We start from the raw sequence: 22382 nt of genomic DNA on the forward strand, positions 1-22382 counted from the left end.
ATAGGACTGGGGATTGGACAAATTTCTGGAGGAAAAGTCCATCGCAAGTTACAAGCTGTGATGGGTGTGTGCAACCTTCTGATTTTAGAAGAAGGCTACCTCAGAATGCCAGATCGCACAGTGGCCCACCAGATACCTCAGGAAACACACAAGACATCAAGATACTGGTGCAAGGGAGGGCACCAGGATGCAGGTCTCTTGTTGCCTTGTGTGCTTCCTGAGGCATCTGGTGGGCCACTGTGAGATTCAGGAAACTGAACTAGCTGGGCTTTTGACCTGATCCAGGGGGCTCTTCTTATGTTCTTAGGATATTCATGTGTGCAAGCCTGGGGCAACAACTTCAAGTGCTAATTATATGACAAGATCTTGAAGAGAAAATCCCACACTGTAACTGTGCCTTGTAGGGGCACCATGACGGAATAAGTACAATCCTGTTCAGTGCATGTGTATATGTCCTTGTGCCTGTGCTTTTATTTTATTTTACCGACTTCAAAACATTTTTTTAAGTCTATGGTAACCAAGAATATTTTTCCTGTTCACAGAGCAAGCTTTACATGGAAGGATTTAGAAGCCTAAAAGAAGGAGAACCAGTGGAATTTACTTTTAAGAAATCTTCCAAAGGCCTTGAATCAATACGGGTAACAGGTCCAGGTGGGATTCCTTGTTTAGGAAGTGAGAGACGACCCAAAGGAAAGACAGTACAGAAAAGAAAGCCAAAGGGAGATAGGTAATTTACTGATTTTTTTTCTATTTTACGGTCTTTGTGAAAGTTTTATTTGCAGTCTATAACTGTTCATAGGGGGGGAAGTGCTGCTTTGTGGATCAGGTCCAACAGTTCAAAGCTATCTGGGAGCCCTTCTACCTAATCCCAGATGTATTGGTTTTAGTTGCTCTGCAGGGAACAAAAGGAACTCTTCATGATGATTTGATGTGTTTCAGAGCTGAATCCTGACTTAGAAAATGGGTTTCAGATGCATGCAATCTTGAATTTAAAAAATTGAGTACATATTCTAATGATTTTTGTGTGTATATTTGAGCAAAGTGTTGCGAGTGTTGTGTATGAAGCTTAGGCATTTCATTGGTCTAAACAGATTTCAAAGACCTGGACTATTTTGTTGAAGCTATTGTTGTGTACAATAGCAGCATATAGAAATGTTTTATGATCCCCATAGCAGTGCAGCCTTTGGAATGTCACACCTTCAGTATTTATGCCCTGGCACAGCATGTATTGGGGTTGTAAACTATCTTCTGTTTTACATGTGGAGGTCAATTTGTTCTGCTTGCTTATTTTGGTCTTAAAATTTCTTTTATGTTATACAACAAATCCTGGGTGGTTCAGAATTTGATTGGGATTTGAGTGAGACCTGTAGGGGTGGGGAGTAATCCCACTCAAGGCAGGTGTGGTGAAAGAAGGTGTTTGGTAGAGAGTGCTGGAATGTAATGTTGCGTATCAGTGGTTCCTAAACTTTTTAAGCCTCCTTTCTTCTCTCCTTTCCAATAATAATAATAATAATATACAGTATTTATATACCGCCTTTCTTGGTCTTTATTCAAGACTTTATTCAAGGCGGTTTACATAGGCAGGCTTATTAAATCCACGCAGGGATTTTTACAAATTGAAAGAAGGTTCTCTCTTTCAAGAACCACCACATTCAAGCTGTTACACTCCAATCTGGTTTAACATTCTGGCCTCCATCCTCCCATGCTCCGAGCAGATGGAACAGCTCAGCTGCAGCTTGCCAGCTGCTTCAAGGTCGCACGGTGCCGGTGGCCTCGAACTGGCGACCTTGTGGATGTTAATCTTCAGGCAAATGGAGGCTCTACCCTCTAGACCAGACCTCCTGCCCAGACCTCAATGCCTCTGCAGAAGCTGTGCAGATGAAAGGGGAGTGCTAGGAGAGCCCAATTACCATGTAGGCTGCCCTTTCAGCAGTGACATCTCTGCAGAAGCAGTGCTGCTGAAAGGCTGGCCTACATGGTAACTGGGATCTCCCAGCACTGCCCTTTCACCATACTGCAGATGATGATGGAACTGGGAGAGGCCCTATTATCATGTGGGCCAGATAAAAAGCTTCCAGCAGCTACCATGATGTTGCTTCATTTTGTGGGTGCAGTCAGTAAAATGGTATTTTAATAACACAATCTAATACAGTGATTTGCATTTGAGCATTTTTACAATTAAAAAATGCAGTCCTTCCCTGCTGTTTCCCATCTTCATCCCCTGGCAGCCCCTTCATTCATCCTTCTTTCTTCTCCTCTCCCTGCTCCTGGTAGTCCATTCTCCCTGGTTCCTCACTGTTCTCTTTTAGATTTCACCAATTTCTACAGGCACCTTAATGGTGCTTTTGTTCCTGGTATGCTTTCTTGTAGCTTCTCTGTTCTACTCTGTCATGTCCCTTGGTCAGGGTCTTGTGTCTAGTCACTATAGTTTAATGCATGCTACCAGAGAATATTAATGCAATTGATATTGATGGGGAAAGACAGAAGAGGTAGCTGATGTGACCTCATGGAGTTGTTCCAGGAAGACATTTCCTGTGTAAGACAGTAAGGAAGGAAGGGTTGAGAAGAATGCCAAAAGCAGACAAGCCTGGACATATTTCTGAAACAAGAAAAAAAAAATTAAGCATTTCCAAGTGAGAGACCAGGACTGTAAAAGGCCACAGTGAAATATAGGCATGAGCTAAGCAGGTATGCATATAGGTATGAGCTATGTCTTTGATCCTCATTCATTTATCATTTTAATTTTGTGATCTCACAGCAAGGAACCTTTTTCAAGTACTGTGTGCAAGGTGGGTGCACAAGAAGTGATTAAAACTACATTGATTTTGCAAGGAATTGATTTTCATGGTCTAGAAGTGAGTAGAATTTGTTTCCACTCCTTAGCTTTTGGACAGTTTTAAATGCTGATCAATTTATTTTAGTTGAGGCAGGTTGGCCAACAATCTCAAACCACAGATTGCTCTTATTTCATTGTCTGCAATTAATGTTGCACATCAAAGTTTAACTTGGGCTGCTTTGATTTCTTCTGTGATACATTGATTTATTTTGATTGATATGTGAAGATTAAATTGCTCATATCTCAAAAATGTAATTGTATTCAGAACTACTACTTTTCAATTTAATGTACATGTTTGTTCTTGGTTGTGTTAACCAACAATCATGTGAAAGAGTTTAGAGAAATGCTTTCTCAAGTAGGCAGTAGTATATTCTGCAAGCTGTACTAAGCTGGGCACACAATTTACTTGCCTTTGATATCAGTGTCAAAACCTCTGTTGATTTTAATAGTGCTTTTCAGGGGCATTTTTTTATTTTTACACTTTGCCATTCAACTCCTGAAACTAAATGCAGTTAACAGCAAGCTTGTAAGTTAGTAACCTTCCCACTCTACTACTGGAGTGCACATCTACCCTGCTTTTATTTATTTTATTTTATTTCACTCCGTTTAAGGGAGTCTGAGGGTGAGATCACCTCTTTATCTTTCGTTGTGATCCACTAGCTACTGTTTAGCCTGGTTTGGCTAAGATTATCTTCTATCTCTCCTCTGTAGTTTGAACACTCCAAAACAAAAAAACAAACAACAATTAAAAAAAAAGAAAGAACGGTAGTCCTTTTCTGACCTGAATATTGCTTTGTTAGAAATATGGACAATGTGGCAAAAGCTAAACTGTGGTGACAGCCACTGTTGGCTCAGCATGGGATTACTGTTCAGAAAGTGTGCTAAACATTTCTCCTAACCATAGATGACCTCAGACTCCCAATAGTACATTAATCTTGTTCATTCACACTCACAGCCCTCTGGATTGCACTTCTGTCTCTTGTTAATTCTGCTCTAAACCTGTTAAATACCTCAAACCATATTTTGTGTTCTGGGAAATGAAAATACCACCATTACATAAGCAACCATAGACCCAGTTCAGTCTATCCAGTTTGCTTGATTGTGAATGAGCCGATGTGCTTGTGTGAGCCATCCTCCCCTTATGCTCTTGGCTAATGCAGAGTTTCCTGATTTGTTAAACCACAGTCAAATAAGGTCTGATAGCCCATTTGTTGGGATTTCTTAAACCAGCATTTCTCAGTGTGCTCCTATGAGCCCTGGGGCTCCTTGAGACCCCTTCATGGGCACCACAAGCACTCCATAAGCGGACACAATTTGCTCAGCACTGCACCACTTCATGCACATGCTGGCTGGTCTTGCTAAGACTCTGCTTCAGAGTGTAAGGGCTCCAGAGATTGAAAAGTTTAGAACCCCTGGCTTCAATCATAGTTTCCCAGTTTAGATATCATTGGGAATAGTGGTTCAATAAAGCAGGAAGCTCTGTATTTAGCTGGGTGTACAAAAAGAAGGGAGAATGAGGTTCTGCGCACTCATTGACTAGTGGATTGAATAGCTTGGACCAGCCCATGTGTATATATAATGTAAAAGTCGCACTGGTGTAATTGTCTAGAACACTCCATTTGGAGTGTGGTAGACCCAGATTTCAATTCCTGCAATCTACCATCTATCAACCTGACCTCTAAAAACGCTAGTCTCAGCAATTCAGTGTAACCAGTCATGAAATAAACTTGCATTTCAATTATGTTGAGTCTTTTGTTGTTAAACTGAAGAAGGGTTTGCACCACATTTTCTAATTTCTTAAGCTTTCTTGAAGTTGTGCTTTATCTTTAACTTATGCAAGGAAACATGTGGTGTAATATTTTGAAGAAAGGGATATTTAATCCGTAGGCAAACAGCCAAAAAAAACCCTGCTTTTTAATTGTTAGGTTAAAATACCTTGTTGCCAGTTTTGTAGGGTCAGATGTTGAAAATATTTCACCATATCCCAGGATTCTTAGAGCTGAATTTCTCTTAAAAATACAATTACAACTGCGAAGTGAACGGGAGAAAATTAAACCTTTGAACCCTATAAGTGACGTTAATTATATTTCAAAATGATTAAAACATGGTTTCAGATTTTTTTCCCATAAGCCAGGTTTTTGAAATTTAGTAATTTTACATGAAAGTGAAACACATATCACTTGACTGATTGTGATTTAAAATTCCATAAAATAGCTATGTTTTAGCAAATTTCAATAAATGCTTTGATGAATCTGTGCTTTCTAAGATTTGTTTAGTCAGATTTTTGGAATTTGTTTTTTAGTGGCTTCTTTTGTGGGAAAGAAATCTTTCAGGCATGAATTGATAGTCCAGATCTTTCGAGGTCTGTCTCTTCTAACCTATGACCCCTGTTCCTACAAGGTCAGCAACTGAGGGCAGGAGATTAAGATAGTTTAAAGACTGGAATGGGAAGTGAAATGGAAAAATTAGCCAGCACATTTTGGTTGCAAAACTTCAAAGTCATCAAACAATTTACCTACTTTTAAAAGTAGTTTAGAGTAACAAGTTAATTGTCCTGTGTTTGGCATATATAACAGAGATCAGCATAGAAGAAATTTTGTGTTGAGTGAAATATAGCATTCTTTATGGGTATTATCAGAAAAGGTGTCTTTTCAAACAATTTGCAAAGTAACTTGGGAATCTGGTCTTGCAACTTTTCCTTACTCAATTAGTTCTTGCTTTCATTAAAGGTAGCACATACTCTGGTAATGCAAATTCCTTGTATCTGAATCTCTGCACCCCTGCCAATGCCTATGCTCCCAATGGCTCTTAAGAGCATATGTTGAAATTTACTAGAATGACTAATAATTAAACCAAGGCCTTTTTCTGCAGCTTTTCAAATGCAAATGTTTTCTGTGTAGTGGTATTGTCTGTAAGAGTCATTTCATGAATTACAAGGGAAGACATTCTCCCCCCCCTTTTTTTTTGTGGCGACATATAGACTCACATGAAAAATGATTCTTCTAAAATAATCTTTTAAAAGCACAAATGTCCTGTTTAGCATCAGAAATATTGTAGAACTGAGACTTTTTTTTTTTTTTAAAGCAATACGTTTGTTTCCTTTTTGTTGCTGTTTTTAATCGATCCCAAATGGGAAGAAAAGATGTTGCAGTTTTTGTATGAAAAGGGAACAAAAAGTATCTTAATGTATAAACAGTTCTGATACAAAAAAAGTGTGCCATTTCTCCTATAATTTGGGATCTGACTGACATCTCAATGAAGTTCAGTCATGGTTCTTTTGTTACTCTGCAGCAAACTGAAAGAGATTTCTGAGCTAAATTGACTGTGAGAAAATAAAATGTGATTGCTGGTCAATATCAAGGGCTGGTGTAGTGTGAGCAATATGTCAGGAAGTTCCTGGGAAGTCACTGTCCCTCATCCTGATGATAGTGGCCTACCTCTCAAGGCTGTTGAAGGTTTATTGAGGCAATGTCTGTGACATGCTTTTCAAAACTTGAAATGTTTTATCTAAGTTTCTGCTTAGTTGTGGTGTCAGCCTACAGGAAGTAGATCAAAAGCAAATTAATGGAGAAGGACTAAACTACCATATAGAAGTTGTGATTTTAAATCAGTTATTTTAATAGCCTGTCTCCATCTTGTATCTCACAAATACACATACTAGCTAACTGCTGTTTGCCAGTTAGAACAGACTGATAATTCTTCATAGTCTTGGTGCAAATGCATATACTGTTGTTCTGCATGTGTGCACGGGCAATCTCAGAAGCTTCTAGAGCTACATTGAGCTACCCTCTGTCCTACCCTCAAGCAGAGAGACCCTATTTTACCTCACACTTTACCTCAAGTCACACACTTTATCTCAAGGCCAGAATGAAGAAACAATTCCTTAGTTCCTTTTCAATTGCTGCTTCAGCAGCATCTCGGTAGGAACACTCCTTGCTTGACCTTTCTTGCCCTCTATTATTCCTAACAGAAATTCCAAAATTTTTAGTTTTAATTTACTTGTTAACTTAATTTTTTTTTGTAAGTAGTTCCTCGCTCCGCTACATGACAAGCAGGGTCATTTATTTAAAAAGTGCCTCTGTTGTGGGACTAAACTCTCTGCCAGTGGGCATGACTTCATTGTCTGGAGGGAACCACATAATGGCCACTTGGGCCCAGTGCCAGAGATTCTTGAAGCAAGGAAGGATGTTGGTGCTGTGGGAATCTGCAGTCACTACCAATATAACTTTGTCAGATGAACCATCCCTCTGTAGCTTTACCTACTTCTCTGCCATAGGCAGGGGCTTCTTCAAAGCAAACAATTAAAGCAGCACAAAAATCCTCTTCAGAGAATTGCCAGGATTGGAACAATACCATAAGGGGCACACAAAGCTCCACAAGTCCCAAAGGAGCTGGCAGCATCAATAAATCTCCTATGAAGGCAAAGCACTATAGATAAGATTCTAAATCTGCTGATAAGCCTTCAATTGCCTTCCCTGATGTTGACTGCAGTGGACATTCTGAGTCTGATACCAGCACAGGCTTCAGCTTCTGATAAACTCATAAAAGGGAGCCTTATCTTAGAGTGATTTAAATCATAACCAGGTCAGTGCCAAAGATACCATCACTGGTCTGTCCCTGGGTTGGACAGTCTTGATCTACACCATTCTGGAACAAGAGATTATCAAGACATCTCAACTGTCATTCTGTTTGTCAATTTATTATTTAAAAAAAATTATATCCTGCCTTTCCAATGCCAGAGCAAATGCCAGTCTTGGAACTGAAAGTCTGGCTACAGACACCATGTCATTGACTTTATGTAGCCTTGGGACATCTGACCATCAGCCTGACTGGGACTTTTCATTGAATACTCTATGTCCATTCTCCATACAAACACAACACTGGAGACATTAGCCCTGATCTGGTCCTGTGCAGTGCAGCAGACAAGATTGTAATTGCTGCTGCAGATCAGGCCATTGATTGTATAGGCAACACCTGCCTCTGCCATCTTTATAAGAGGTGCTGCAGCGATGATTTCAGTATCTCCTAAGGAAACAGCAAAAGTGCCCTTGAAGACTTCAGTATGTTCAGCCACCAAAACCCAAGGAAATGTATTTGCCGGTATATATATATCGGCTACTTTCAGTGGTGACGTCAACTTTAATGGCTGTAGTTTGGCAATGGTGGTGATGTCTATGACCTATCTTCCAGGCTCCATCCCTTCATCTGATTTGGGAGAAGAGGGTGAATCAAAGTCAGATGAACATTTCTTTCATGCTGTCTGAGCTTTTACCTAACTACCAGGTGAAAAGCACAAAATCGCCAAGAGGCCACATATAATGGAAACATAATTAAGATGGCATCAATGCTTAGTATGAACTACTAGAGACTTGTAACATGTGAACCTTGTCTTCAACTTTTGTGTACACCAATTCTGCTACTCCTGAAGGTTAACCCATGCTTCTTGTCAAAGCTGGCAGCTAGGCATGTGCCTCCAACCTCTGAGAACTTGCAGCGTATGCAAAAGATTCAGGAACAGGGTTGCTCCTTCCTCTTCAGTCACCTGAAGCTGAATTTCCTTATGCAGAACATGCATCTGCAAATAAAGAAACAGCTTTCAATCCTTACTGATTATGAGGGACAGGATGCTGGTTGCTGTTTTAAGGCAAGTCTGTTCTACTACTGACATAAATATCAAAACTGCCCATTACCTTTCATGTTTGGTGAGGTATCAATATGTGTTGAGAGATGTCTTCTGATTTCTGGAGCACGCTTCAAGAAGATAATAAAAAGACTTTAATTCAATGCTTCTGAAGTTGCTAAGCACCAGATCAACTTACTGAAGCAGCTAGAAAGCTCATCTAAAAACTGTAGGCTCCGTTGCCTTAAGATAGCATGCTCTGCTTTCCAATTGCAAGCAATAAAGGGAGTATTAAACACTGGTCCTTTGATACTGAGGGTCTCTTTAACTCCTCAATTGCTGATGCATTGGAATATGTAAAGAAATCAAGAAGCCTACAGGCTCATCACTTCACCTGATCAATGGCAAAACCAGGACCATTAGTCATGGTATTGGCACTACAAGTCTTTCTTTCAATCATACATACTTTAAATGCTTCTCCATGTCCAAAGGATCTAAATATTCATCTCTAAGTTTAAACAAATATGTGTGTATCTCTGCATCTACTGCAAGGACATTGTGTATCACAAGTGGAATATCTGACTTACTCCACCAGCATCTCTCTTCAGTCCCTTCACTTATAGTTGCTATGAACACCCGCACCAACATTCTATAATACAGAGAATGACTTTTGAATAGGTTTGGGATTCTATGTCATCAAATCGCTGGGTGATCGATCACTATAGTCAGGATTGACTGTGTCACTGTTTTTCACACATTCCTCCTCCAAGTATATTTTGCATTGTTGACTCAGTCTTCCTAAGTTCTACTAGACAAAACAGTTACCCTTCTTAGGAAAGGTACTATTGAGTCACTGCCCTTCAGTCAACATCGCTGGGGCTTCTGTGGTGCTGAAGGCACTTTATGGTACTGAAGAGAGACTAATCCTGTGCCTTGGATTAGACCTGTGAGCTATCAACAATTTTGTTGTCACACAATGTTATCTTGTGACTGAACATTTTAACATTCTACAAAGATGCTTGGTCCTCAGCCATAGGCTTCAAGGATGCCTGCTTTCACATCAACTGCAAGAAGTCTCAACTGGAGTCAATGCAATTCGGATTCTCTTACTGTTGTGCCTATCTCCCAGGTACAAGAGGTCAAGTCATCACTTTTGTCATCATGGACTTTCAGAACTTGCCTTCTCAGCCTGTTTATCAGATCAAACAATTTGTAGGACACATGGCATCTGTCATTTCTTTAATATGCCTACAAATGCTACAGATACTGTATTCCAGATCTAGTCCTACACTGGTAGGCTCTTCCAGATAACTGCAAAGAGATTGAGTTTTCATTTTGATTGATTCATCAGTGTGGAGCTCATTGTGATTCCCTCGGAATCACTGAAGCTTAGTTTGTGTAGCTGAGTGAATCTCATGTTAACTTGGAGAACTTCTCACCATTCTCAAATCAGTGAAATCTTTTCCTGAAGATAAAGTACAAATATTGATAGATAATACCACAGGTATGTACAACAACAGCCAATAACATCTGGCAAGGGGGGAACTTCAGTAGCCAAGTGGGAGGGATATTTCACTCAGACCTGTTATAAGTATGGAGTGCTTATAGCAGGGGAGAGTGACTCTGAAGTGGCACTTCAATTCAATTTGGCACAGGGTTCAATTTTAATTAAATTTTCTCCCTTTATTTTAAAGTGAACTGAAAGTGAAAGGGAATTTTTCTCCCTTTAAAGTGGCACAGGGTTCAATTTTAATTAATTTTTCTCCCTTTATTTATACAAGACCTTATACAAGAGTTTGCTAAGTTTTTGGGGAGGCTGTAACTCAGTACTTGAGATCTAGGAGCCCATCCAAATATTTAGGAGCCATACAAATATTTCCACTTTCAGGGTTTTATGTTTTTAATGTTGGGGGGGGGGGGGAACCCCAAAAAAACACACCTCTGGTGCTACCAGTGAATAGTATAAATTATGTGTAAAATCTAATCAAGCATAGGGAAGATCTTAGTGGACACCTACTAGCTTCAAAATGGCAAACACTTTTAAAAGGATTTAGTATTCTGGATTGAGGAACATAGAATTGGGGTTGGGATGCATGATGTACCCATCACCCCAGCACTGTCTGTTCTAGTGGCTGTCTGCTGGTATTCATTTGCATCTTTTTAGATTGTGAGCCCTTTTGGGACAGGGAGCCCTTTAGTTATTTGATTTTTCTCTGTAAACCACTTTGTGAACTTTTAGTTGAAAAGTGGTATATAAACACTGTTAATAATAATAATAATGCAGAGCACACATTTCTGATTTTAAATTTTCACCTCAAACGTTCCAATAAAGTACAGAGTGGGAAAGGTAATTATCCCCTAATCCATAATAGAACAGCCATGTTCATGGCTAGGTCAGGACCTAGGAGAGAGGGGTAAAGGGGGTAATTTGTAGCAGGGTCAGAAGGGTGGCCCAGGAGCCAAAGGAGGGGGCCCAGAAGGTTCCTGGGATCTGATACTTTCCTATCTCACCTGAACTCATGGCCTGCACATGATGCTCAGGCACAACCAGGTTTAGTGCATGCAATGTTAACTGCTGCTGCAAGCCATGCAGACAGGGCCAAGGAATGGATCCATGACCCTCCTTAACAGTGTCAAATCTGGGAGGAAACTGGCCTGCTACAGTAGCTCTCTGGCTTGTGGATCCCATAACCATGAAGGAGTGTATAGAAGCTCATGGACCCAGCTGCAGGGCTACAGCTGCTGCAGAAATTCACTTTGGTTCATTCTAGTGTGAGCCTAAACATGATGATGCTAATTTTCTGCAATGGATTTTCTGTATTTCAAAGATTTTAGAGAGTCTTAGGAGTGTGTTTGGTTTTCCATATTACTTTATGTAGCTGCCAGTGCTGCATGGTCAGGTAGACCTGGGCTCTGCATCAAGAAGCCTAGTAGACCTGAGCTTCAAAGACATTTGAGGCTGTCAGCACCCTCCCCCTATCCTATTTTGCTCCCACTGTTCTCCTTGCCCCCCTCTGCCCCCTCCCCCTTTGGGAAGGGGTCCAAAAGAAACTATGTACCCCCCCCCCCCAATAAAATTCTTCTCATAGGCCCTGGGCTAGGTGAACAGTTTGGTGGGCCGCTGTGAGATACAGGAAGCTGGACTAGATGGGCCTATGGCCTGATCCAGTGAGGCTGTTCTCCTGTCCTTATGTTCTTATCTAGTTTCAAACATCAGCAAACACTGAAGGGCAGTTGTACTATACTGCTGTAATTCAGAGTTCAGAACATCAGAACAAGGCTATGGTTCCATAACTGGTGCATTTTTATTATTAGTAGTAGTATTTATATACTGCTTTTCAACAAAAAGTTCACAAAGCGGTTTATAGAGAAAATCAAACTAATGGCTCGGTGTCCCAAAAGGGCTCACAATCTAAAAAGATGCAAAAGAACAGCAGCAGGCAGCAGCTAGAAAGACCCTGTTGGGGTGAGGTCAGCCAGTTACTCTCCCCCTGCTAAAAAGAGGAGCACCCACTTGAAAAAGTGCCTCTTACCCAGTTAGTAGGGGTCATTTCAATGATATCTGTATCTTCTTTGTGCCTTATCCACTGTGTACAGATTTAGACAACTGTTTCACAATCTGTCCAATTAGTTTGGGCTTACACAAGTTCATTCAGCAACAACAAATGTGTTTAATCTTTAAGGTTCCACAAAACAGTCCTATTGTGTTTTGCTGTAGCACAGTTTACCTTTTTGGAATTTTGTCCTTAAGCTACTCACTAGCCTTGATGATAGATAGGGAAAACATTAGAATGTTAATCATTACATGCTACCTGTTCCCAGGGATGTGCCCAAGTTGTGAGTCATTGACTCCTGAGTCATAGCACACGCCTGTCATGACTTGACTTGAAAAAATTTCAAGTCCTACAATTCACGAATCCTTGAGCAAAAATGCACAGAAAATAGGAAGGTGGTGGTGGGGTGTGTAAGTAAGCAAGAACTCTTTCTCTCACACTCACAGAAGAGAGTCAGACTTGAGTCATTTCAAGTTCCAACTTTTTTTTTTAGTCACTGGCACAGAGTCGTGAGTCAAGTTGAGATCAGTAGCATCCACAACTTGAGTCATCAGTCAGTTGCATTTTTCTGTAACTCAAGTTGATTGCTGAATTGACAGGTCAAATGCCCATCCCTGCCTATTAATTAAAAGGCAGCTACTATAATGGATGCTAAATTTTATTGGCTTTTCTTGTTGTAAGTAAACCACCTTCTACTAGCTTGTATTTTGTTAATTTCTTTCTTGCACAAATGTACTCTTCACAAAATCGTAGGAAGCAGAGTTGGTCCATTAGAAGAAAAATTCACAGCCCAAAGTAGAGTAATGCCCATGTTACTCTGCTCTTTTTCCTGATGCCTGCCTTGGAAGGAACCTTTGTGTGAAGTCGGTGCTGAGATTGAACCAAGTTAACTTTGACATTGTATTTCTAGAAAATGGGGTGGGGTAGGCTTCAACCATGTTTTGCTTCCTTGGTCTAAGCGGCTCTCTGTGTATATTGAAACGCATCCTCTTCAGAGGCTGGCTCAAGCCTGCGGGAACACGTCCCAAAACCCATCTTCTACTTTTACAAGGTCCCCCGCGACTATTGGGGAACCTACAACATGTTCCCTCTTTCCCACACATTGCTTAACATCTAGTCTGATTTTTAAAAATTAATATTTGATAGCTTGTTATGTTTTGGTTGATCCTAATAAAGTAATTGTCCTACTTTACATGATGGTTTGTATGCTAAAACCCTGTCTTGTAAACAGAAGGCTGATTCTGGGGAGGAGTGCAGAAGGCTGTTAGACTATTAGGTGGTTTACTTCCTTGAACTTCTTTCCACATGTTCTTTAGGATACAATTCAATAATAATTTAAGTGTACAGTGGAAGTCATTTTGATTTACTTGGAGAAAAATGATGAATCCCCAACCTTTTACTGCTGTTGCTGTGAATAGGTTTGCCACTTTGACAAATGGGTGTGGTGGTCAACTGCTCTTCCTTGTTTATGCTAATTTATTACAATATATGGAAAATAATTGGCTCATAGTTTCCCTTGAGGGCTAGTTATCCCTTGAGGGATGAGGTCCTAAACACAGTACCAGATACCAACCCTGTTTGTTAATAAAGACAACCTTAGAAGCAAACCTGTGTTTTTAGTGTGCCAAAAGGAAGGTAAAAGGAACTCCTGTTTGAACCATTTTGATAAAGGAAAAGGACACAAAGTGTCTAAGGAACTGTTTACGTGATTGACAAGATGTAGTTGAAGCTTGTTTTGACCTGGAGGCCTGATAGATCAGTATTGGCTGCTTAGAAGAAGAAAAAAGCTGGGAAAGACAAAACCTGCTGCTTACAACCATTAAAGAAAAATAAAAAGCCAGCTGCTCTCTGTGCAGAGCTTGATCCTTTTCAGGGCCTTTAACAGACAAGAATATATTCAAGTGAGGGGAATTCGTGAGACCCTATGGACCTATCCCCTGGCATTATGGAAATATGCAAAGCTTGAACAATAGGTGACCTTTGGGGATTCTATCTGGGTCATCATTAACACCCATAAAACAAAAGTGGTTTCCTTGATGGGTATGCAAGTGCACACACTTGCATACTAATTATTCAGCATTTTTTACATTGGATTTAATACCAAATGGTATTTGCTGACAGTTGATATACAAAAACCCATAATGTCAAATTTGAAAATCATCTATAGCAAATAGCTATAAAGCCAGAGGATTTCTATTTTTCCCCCTTGTTTTCAGAAATATACTTCTTTGTAAGCACATTTGATTGCATCATGCCTATTTTGAATAATGTAACAATTTTATATAACATTTATACACTGCTTTTCTGAAAATTTTACCCAAAGCAGTAATATGCAAAGACTTGCATTTTTTATCAATCCTTCAAAACCACTCTGTCTTTGGGTCTTGCTGTTGCAAAGACTATGAAAATTGTTGTCACTGTTCATAATGTTAACACTAAGAGCTAATTGGTTAACCTTAACTGGTGTGTAGCACTAACAGCCTCCTTCTGCCCCCACATTCTCATTAGTATTCAGGGCTCTTTTTATTTTAAAAGTTAACTCTGAATCATAGTTTGTGGAAACTATTTGAAAATACTGAAACTTGAATGAAGGCTCAAAACCCAACAGATGTGTATAAACACACTTTCTTTTTGGATACCCCCCCCCATATTAGTTGTTGGATTCAAAGAGTGGTCTGCATATTTCATTGGGGGTGTCCTCGCCCTCTTTTCTTGTGTTCTTTGTCACTTTTTCTCCCAAGTCTTGTGTGTATCTTGTGTATATTTTCATACCTGTGAGATGGCACTTGCTTATAGAGGTCTGAAAATGAATTCTTGTTATGACAACATAAAGTATAGGCTAGACTCCACTTCCTGATTTATTTTAGATTGTGTGTTAGAACTTAATTGGAACACATGAATAATAATGTTCTAGCCAATTGTATCATAGCCTGGGTTGTTACCCCTTCCTATTGGGTTGTCAGTTAACAGAATAAAATTACAATAGCCTATCCCAGCAGCAGAAATTGCTGTCCAAATTGTACAAGATTTCTGAAAGAAGGAGAGCAATGAAAAAAGTCTAGTTCTTTGCTTTAAATCTAAGAGGTAGAAGATAATTATCCCTGTGTTTTTGAAATCTTATTTTTTCTTTCTTCATGGGAACATACTATACCTTTTGCTGACTGTGCCCCATATCAGAAGGATAGTGAAGCTGTTGTGTTCACCCTTGTTCCAGAACTCAGTGTCCTGCCATTCATGGATCCTGGCTGCTTGTCAAGTGTACAGGAAGCCAGTGGCAAGCAACAATTTTTTTTCTTTTCTTTACACACTGCTTATTCTTTCAGCTTTATTGGCACTGGCCTCTCTGTCTTACCAACATTCACTCATGGCCTAACAAGATCGACTTGTCATTCTGCAACTTGCAAACTACATTTTCCATTCAAGAGAGACTCCTGCAGAGGATTCCAGCTGCTTCCACTTAAACACCCCAGAAACTAATCCTCCAGAATCAGCTTGAGCCGGTCAGCATCTGTCTTTCACATTTCAGTCCCCTTGAGGTGCCTCCGATTACTCTGCACCTCTGTAAGGGCTGCTGTTCCCACCTTTTGGTTTGCCTTTTGAATCAGACCATTTTTCTTCCACCCCTGCGCCAAATTTTCTCAGATCTTACCTTCATAGAATCAATAAACGAATTTCTCTTGGAAATCTGGTGTATAGAGCAGACGCTTCCTTCATTTTGTGGTTTTTGCAGAATCCGGTCATCCCCAAGCCATCTTATTTGTGTGTGGGTAAAAACAGCACAGGAAAGCATACAGAAATACAGTACCTTGTTTGCTAAGCCTTGTAGTGAGGTTTACTGTTTGTAAGCCGGGTGCTGAAGCATCAACCCTCCATCCCTGAATGCAAAGCCAATCTGGCCAGTTACTTAGGTTCATGTGTGCACTGTAGCTGTGGGTGTGTTTGCCCATCACCCCACTGATCACAATGAGTATTTAAGGGAGAAAGAAGGCAGCTGGGAGAAGTTTGCCAGTTTTGTAGTCCTGGTTGGCTTTGCTAAAACCTGTAATGATCCATTTTTTAATCAAAACTAAAATATTTTTAAAAGTGGTGAAAGCTTCGCTACCTACACTTATTTCTGTATCAGCACCTATTTCTGTGGTGTCTGATTGGCATGCCTGTTTGGTATATTTCACCATTCAGGTTGATCGAGAGAAATATAAAGCCATATACGCTCTTATCTTAATCATCAAAATTAGGACACCCTCCCCCTCCCAACTGTGATTGCAATCCAGTGGTCTTTGTGCCTAGACTGAACTTCCAGTATGCGCAGGACACCTTCTTTTTTTATCATACAGTCTTCACAGTCAATAAGAAATATAAGTATGCAGCTCAGAGCTTACTCCTTGCCAAAAAGATAAATATATTTGTTCTAACATTATTATTTTGGAGTATTGCTGTAGATTTTTGCTTCCTTTAGTACATCAAAATCTATGAAGAATGTTTTAATGGATGGTTTTTAATCTAATCCCCACCACAGTGGCGTACACGCCCTGAAGTTAGGTGTGATGTGAAATATATAGTAATTGGTCTTAAATTTTGAAATATTTAAAAAGTGAAATAAGTTTTACATTTTTAATTTGGTTTTCTTAACGGCATTCTCCATTACTGGTTCCTGTGTAACCTTCCTCTCATAAAAAATACATACATGTATTTATATAATGCATTGTGTAGTATGGAATGCATTACCATTTTAATGGCAGATTTTGAGAAGTAATGATTGCTTCCACTGCCATCTGTGGAGGAGGGGAGAGAGAGGTCAGAGTTCTTATGGCGCTTATGGCTACTGACAGTGTTTTATTTGGAATTCAATGTATATGTTTTAAAAATAACATTGGCACTGCCTCTCTCTTAACAAAAAAGAAACATTCTACTTCATATTGTCTTCAGGGCAAACTTGTTATCAGTGTCCAAGAGTGAGTTCGTTGTACATTCATTTTGACTGTAACTGGGAAGGCTCTTATCAGGCTTCTCCTGGCTTTAAGCATCTCCTATAAATCTATGAGACATCTTATCTAAATCTCCTGATGCACAGTTCATCAGTCATGCTGGGAAAATTGATTCCTGGCCTAATAAATACCCTTTTCTTTGAATTTCATGAGTGGTTTCCCCCCAACTCACAAAGCACAGCCAGAAGAGCTTCTCACTGAAAGAAACTTAAACATTCTTCTCTCTTTCTTCTTCCCCAGATTTGGAACTTTTTGAAGGTCTGTTAAATCACCTTTTAAAATACATTTTAAATGCATCTTAATTGCCATGTCGCATTCTTCACCTGATGGAACAGATTGAGAATGAAGCCGATTGGGGCTTTAGTGGAGCAATCGCTCCACTTTCTCTTCTTAAGCTTCGGGGAGCCCTGCAGACGGTTGTGCAGGGCTCCCCACACCCCTGGGAGGCTGCAAGAGGCTCTGATAAGTCCAGCCAAGCCCCTGCAGCCCCCTGAGTGACACTATCCTGGGGATGGCATCACGGTCTCCTCCTGCCTCCTCGCTTTCTCTGCCCCTTAAGGGGTCAGAAGCCAGAGCCCTCAGGCTGGGGCGAAAAGCCCTGACTGTACCCAAACTATGTCTCCTACCTGGAATATCACTAAAAGGAACACCAATCCGTATGCCATTACTTCAAAAGTACAAAAAGAGGATTCTGTGGATGCTCTTAACTTTTTGTTGGAAAGCCCGAGGTTGTTTTGTGGTAATTGCTGAACAGATTATTTTTCAAAATAAATGAACATGATACCTGCAGTTGGCTACTGATAAACAATTGAAATAGGTTGCAGTTGCTTAACCTCTAGTTCAGGATTTGTGATGCTGCACACTCTCCCTGCTTGAACTTAAAGCTCCATTCCATTTGTCAGTAATATCCCCTTATTTTCATTTTACGGAAGCCAAAGACTGCCCCCATGCAGTTCTCTTGCCTTATGAGGCAGGAGAATAATATCAGTGCAGTGAGTTTGTGAGCACTTGAGTTTGATCGGCTGCCCGGGTGGGAAGTCTCGGGACTGGAGGACGTCATCCTGGAGAGGAGGGAAACAATCCCCTAGGGGGGACCCTTTCTCCAGGGGATGGGCCCGTATCCGAGCGCACTCGGGATACTCCTCGGCGGGAGGGGGGTCGGGGGCTTCTTGTAGTGGGGGATTCGATTATTAGAAACATAGAGAGGGGGGTTTGCGACGGATGTGAGGACCGCATGGTGACTTGCCTGCCTGGTGCGAAGGTTGCGGACATCACTTCTCGTCTAGACAGGCTGGTAGACAGTGCTGGGGGAGAGGTAGCGGCTGTGGTGCATGTCGGCACCAACGATGTGGGCAAGTGTAGCTGGGAGGTCCTGGAGGCCAAATTTAGGCTTTTAGGCAGGAAGCTGAAAGCCAGGACCTCAAAGGTAGCGTTCTCTGAAGTGCTACCTGTTCCACGCGCAGGGCCAGCTAGGCAGGCGGAGATCAGGGGTCTCAATGCGTGGATGAGACGGTGGTGTAGGGAGGAGGGGTTTAGATTCATTAGGCACTGGGGAACGTTTTGGGACAAGCGGGGCCTGTACAAGAGGGACGGGCTCCATTTGAACCAGAATGGAACCAGACTGCTGGCGCATAACATTAAAAAGGTGGCAGAGCAGCTTTTAAACTGATCCCTGGGGGAAGGCCGACAGGAGCCGAGGGGCATCCGGTTCGGGACTCCTCATCCCTATGGGATGAGGATGGGGAGGTTAGAGAACAACAAGACAAAGGCAGGGTAGGAGAAGAAATTGGGAAAGGTAGGGTGATGGGATGTGATAGACGGTTTGGCACAATGAGAAATTGCGGGGACAAAGGAGCGAATAAGCAGCCCATCCTGGGGCATTCCATGTATAAATGCTTTTATGCGAATGCCCGAAGTCTACGAGCAAAGGTGGGAGAACTGGAATGTCTGGTGACAAGGGAAAATATTGACATAGTGGGCGTAACGGAAACCTGGTGGAATGCGGAGAATCAGTGGGATACCGCAATCCCGGGCTATAAACTCTACAGGAGGGACAGGCAGGGGCGTGTTGGAGGTGGGGTGGCCCTCTATGTTAAGGCAGGGATAGAATCCAGCAAAGTAGAGATTGAAGGTGGGTCCGACTCTACCGTAGAATCTCTGTGGGTTAAATTACCAAGCTTGTGCAGCGATGTAATACTGGGGGCGTGCTATCGTCCTCCAGACCAGAAATCTGATGGGGACCTTGAAATGAGGAAACAGATCAGGGAGGTGACAAGGAAGGACAGGGTTGTAATCATGGGGGACTTCAATTATCCTCATATTGACTGGGTCAATTTGTGTTCTGGTCACGATAAGGAAACCGGATTTCTTGACGTGCTAAATGACTGTGGCTTAGGTCAGCTAGTCACGGAGCCCACCAGAGGACAGGTGACTCTGGATTTAATTTTGTGCGGTACGCAGGACCTGGTTAGAGATGTAAACGTTACTGAGCCATTGGGGAACAGTGATCATGCTGCAATCCGTTTTGACGTGCACGTTGGGGGAAAAATACCAGGCAAATCTCTAACAAAAACCCTTGACTTCGACGGGCGGACTTCCCTCAAATGAGGAGGCTGGTTAGAAGGAGGTTGAAAGGGAGGGTAAAAAGAGTCCAGTCTCTCCAGAGTGCATGGAGGCTGCTTAAAACAACAGTAATAGAGGCCCAGCAGAGGTGTATACCGCAAAGAAAGAAGGGTTCCACTAAATCCAGGAGAGTGCCCACATGGCTAACCAGCCAAGTTAGAGAGGCTGTGAAGGGCAAGGAAGCTTCCTTCCGTAAATGGAAGTCTTGCCCTAATGAAGAGAATAAAAAGGAACATAAACTGTGGCAAAAGAAATGTAAGAAGGTGATAGGGGAGGCCAAGCGAGACTATGAGGAACGCATGGCCAGCAACATTAAGGGGAATAATAAAAGCTTCTTCAAATATGTTAGAAGCAGGAAACCCGCCAGAGAAGCGGTTGGCCCTCTGGATGGTGAGGGAGGGAAAGGGGAGATAAAAGGAGACTTAGAGATGGCAGAGAAATTAAATGAGTTCTTTGCATCTGTCTTCACGGCAGAAGACCTCGGGCAGATACCGCTGCCCGAACGGCCCCTCCTAACCGAGGAGTTAAGTCAGATAGAGGTTAAAAGAGAAGATGTTTCAGACCTCATTGATAAATTAAAGATCAATAAGTCACCGGGCCCTGATGGCATACACCCAAGGGTTATTAAGGAATTGAAGAATGAAGTTGCAGATCTCTTGACTAAGGTATGCAACTTGTCCCTCAAAACGGCCACGGTGCCAGAAGATTGGAGGATAGCAAATGTCACGCCTATTTTTAAAAAGGGAAAGAGGGGGGACCCGGGAAACTATAGGCCGGTCAGCCTAACATCCATACCGGGTAAGATGGTGGAATGCCTCATCAAAGATAGGATCTCAAAACACATAGACGAACAGGCCTTGCTGAGGGAGAGTCAGCATGGCTTCTGTAAGGGTAAGTCTTGCCTCACAAACCTTATAGAATTCTTTGAAAAGGTCAACAGGCATGTGGATGCGGGAGAACCCGTGGACATTATATATCTGGACTTTCAGAAGGCGTTTGACACGGTCCCTCACCAAAGGCTACTGAAAAAACTCCACAGTCAGGGAATTAGAGGACAGGTCCTCTCGTGGATTGAGAACTGGTTGGAGACCAGGAAGCAGAGAGTGGGTGTCAATGGGCAATTTTCACAATGGAGAGAGGTGAAAAGCGGTGTGCCCCAAGGATCTGTCCTGGGACCGGTGCTTTTCAACCTCTTCATAAATGACCTGGAGACAGGGTTGAGCAGTGAAGTGGCTAAGTTTGCAGACGACACCAAACTTTTCCGAGTGGTAAAGACCAGAAGTGATTGTGAGGAGCTCCAGAAGGATCTCTCCAGACTGGCAGAATGGGCAGCAAAATGGCAGATGCGCTTCAATGTCAGTAAGTGTAAAGTCATGCACATTGGGGCAAAAAATCAAAACTTTAGATATAGGCTGATGGGTTCTGAGCTGTCTGTGACAGATCAGGAGAGAGATCTTGGGGTGGTGGTGGACAGGTCGATGAAAGTGTCGACCCAATGTGCGGTGGCAGTGAAGAAGGCCAATTCTATGCTTGGGATCATTAGGAAGGGTATTGAGAACAAAACGGTTAGTATTATAATGCCGTTGTACAAATCGATGGTAAGGCCACACCTGGAGTATTATGTCCAGTTCTGGTCGCCGCATCTCAAGAAAGACATAGTGGAAATGGAAAAGGTGCAAAAGAGAGCGACTAAGATGATTACGGGGCTGGGGCACCTTCCTTATGAGGAAAGGCTACGGCGTTTGGGCCTCTTCAGCCTAGAAAAGAGACGCTTGAGGGGGGACATGATTGAGACATACAAAATTATGCAGGGGATGGACAGAGTGGATAGGGAGATGCTCTTTACACTCTCACATAATACCAGAACCAGGGGACATCCACTAAAATTGAGTGTTGGGCGGGTTAGGACAGACAAAAGAAAATATTTCTTTACTCAGCGCGTGGTCGGTCTGTGGAACTCCTTGCCACAGGATGTGGTGCTGGCGTCTAGCCTAGATGCCTTTAAAAGGGGATTGGACGAGTTTCTGGAGGAAAAATCCATTATGGGGTACAAGCCATGATGTGTATGCGCAACCTCCTGATTTTAGAAATGGGTTAAGTCAGAATGCCAGATGTAGGGGAGGGCACCAGGATGAGGTCTCTTGTTATCTGATGTGCTCCCTGGGGCATTTGGTGGGCCGCTGTGAGATACAGGAAGCTGGACTAGATGGGCCTATGGCCTGATCCAGTGGGGCTGTTCTTATGTTCTTATGTTCTTTTTGATCAAGAGTGGGCTCAGAGAGAGGAAGTTATGGCTTTCTGCTAGCCATGTTTTCCTTTTGTGCCAGTCAAAAGTCCCATGCAGATGTGGGGTGTGTCCAGTGCAGTGTGACTTATTCTTCCCCTCCTGACACATGCATTAGCTCCATCGTCTCAGTGTGACAGCTTGTGTAATTGGACAGATAGGCAGCTATTCCTAATGCGTGGATTATGAATTAAATAGGAATTATTTCCAATACATTTGTGTGAGGATTGAGGTGCTAAAGTTTTTTTGAAGCATGGAACATGTAGCTATCATGTTCATATACTGTACTTTGCCAAACAAAAGTTTTTAGCACTGGGACCCACTTTTTAAAATGGAACTTTATCAGGACCTAGGTTACCACCCACCTAGGTTTACCAGATTTTTAAAAATGGAGATCTAGAAAGAAATTATTTATTTATAAGTAACAATAATCAGAAAAAAGACCATCAAACATTTATTTCCCTATATTTACACATGCTTG

At 41.8% G+C, this 22382-nt stretch overlaps 1 protein-coding gene across 2 annotated transcripts in view; it reads left to right on the forward strand.

Annotated features, from left to right (window-relative positions):
• The window catches only part of LIN28B (lin-28 homolog B), a 93058-nt gene that overhangs the window by 50919 nt on the left and 19757 nt on the right, over positions 1–22382 (forward strand). For both annotated transcript variants that reach the window (XM_066610214.1, XM_066610207.1), the window contains exon 3: positions 543–727. In XM_066610214.1, the coding sequence (XP_066466311.1) occupies positions 543–727 (185 nt within the window). The remainder of the gene's footprint in view (positions 1–542; positions 728–22382) is intronic.

Source organism: Tiliqua scincoides, chromosome 1 (genome assembly GCF_035046505.1).
Source record: "Tiliqua scincoides isolate rTilSci1 chromosome 1, rTilSci1.hap2, whole genome shotgun sequence".
In the NCBI taxonomy this organism is placed as follows: Eukaryota; Metazoa; Chordata; class Lepidosauria; order Squamata; family Scincidae; genus Tiliqua; species Tiliqua scincoides.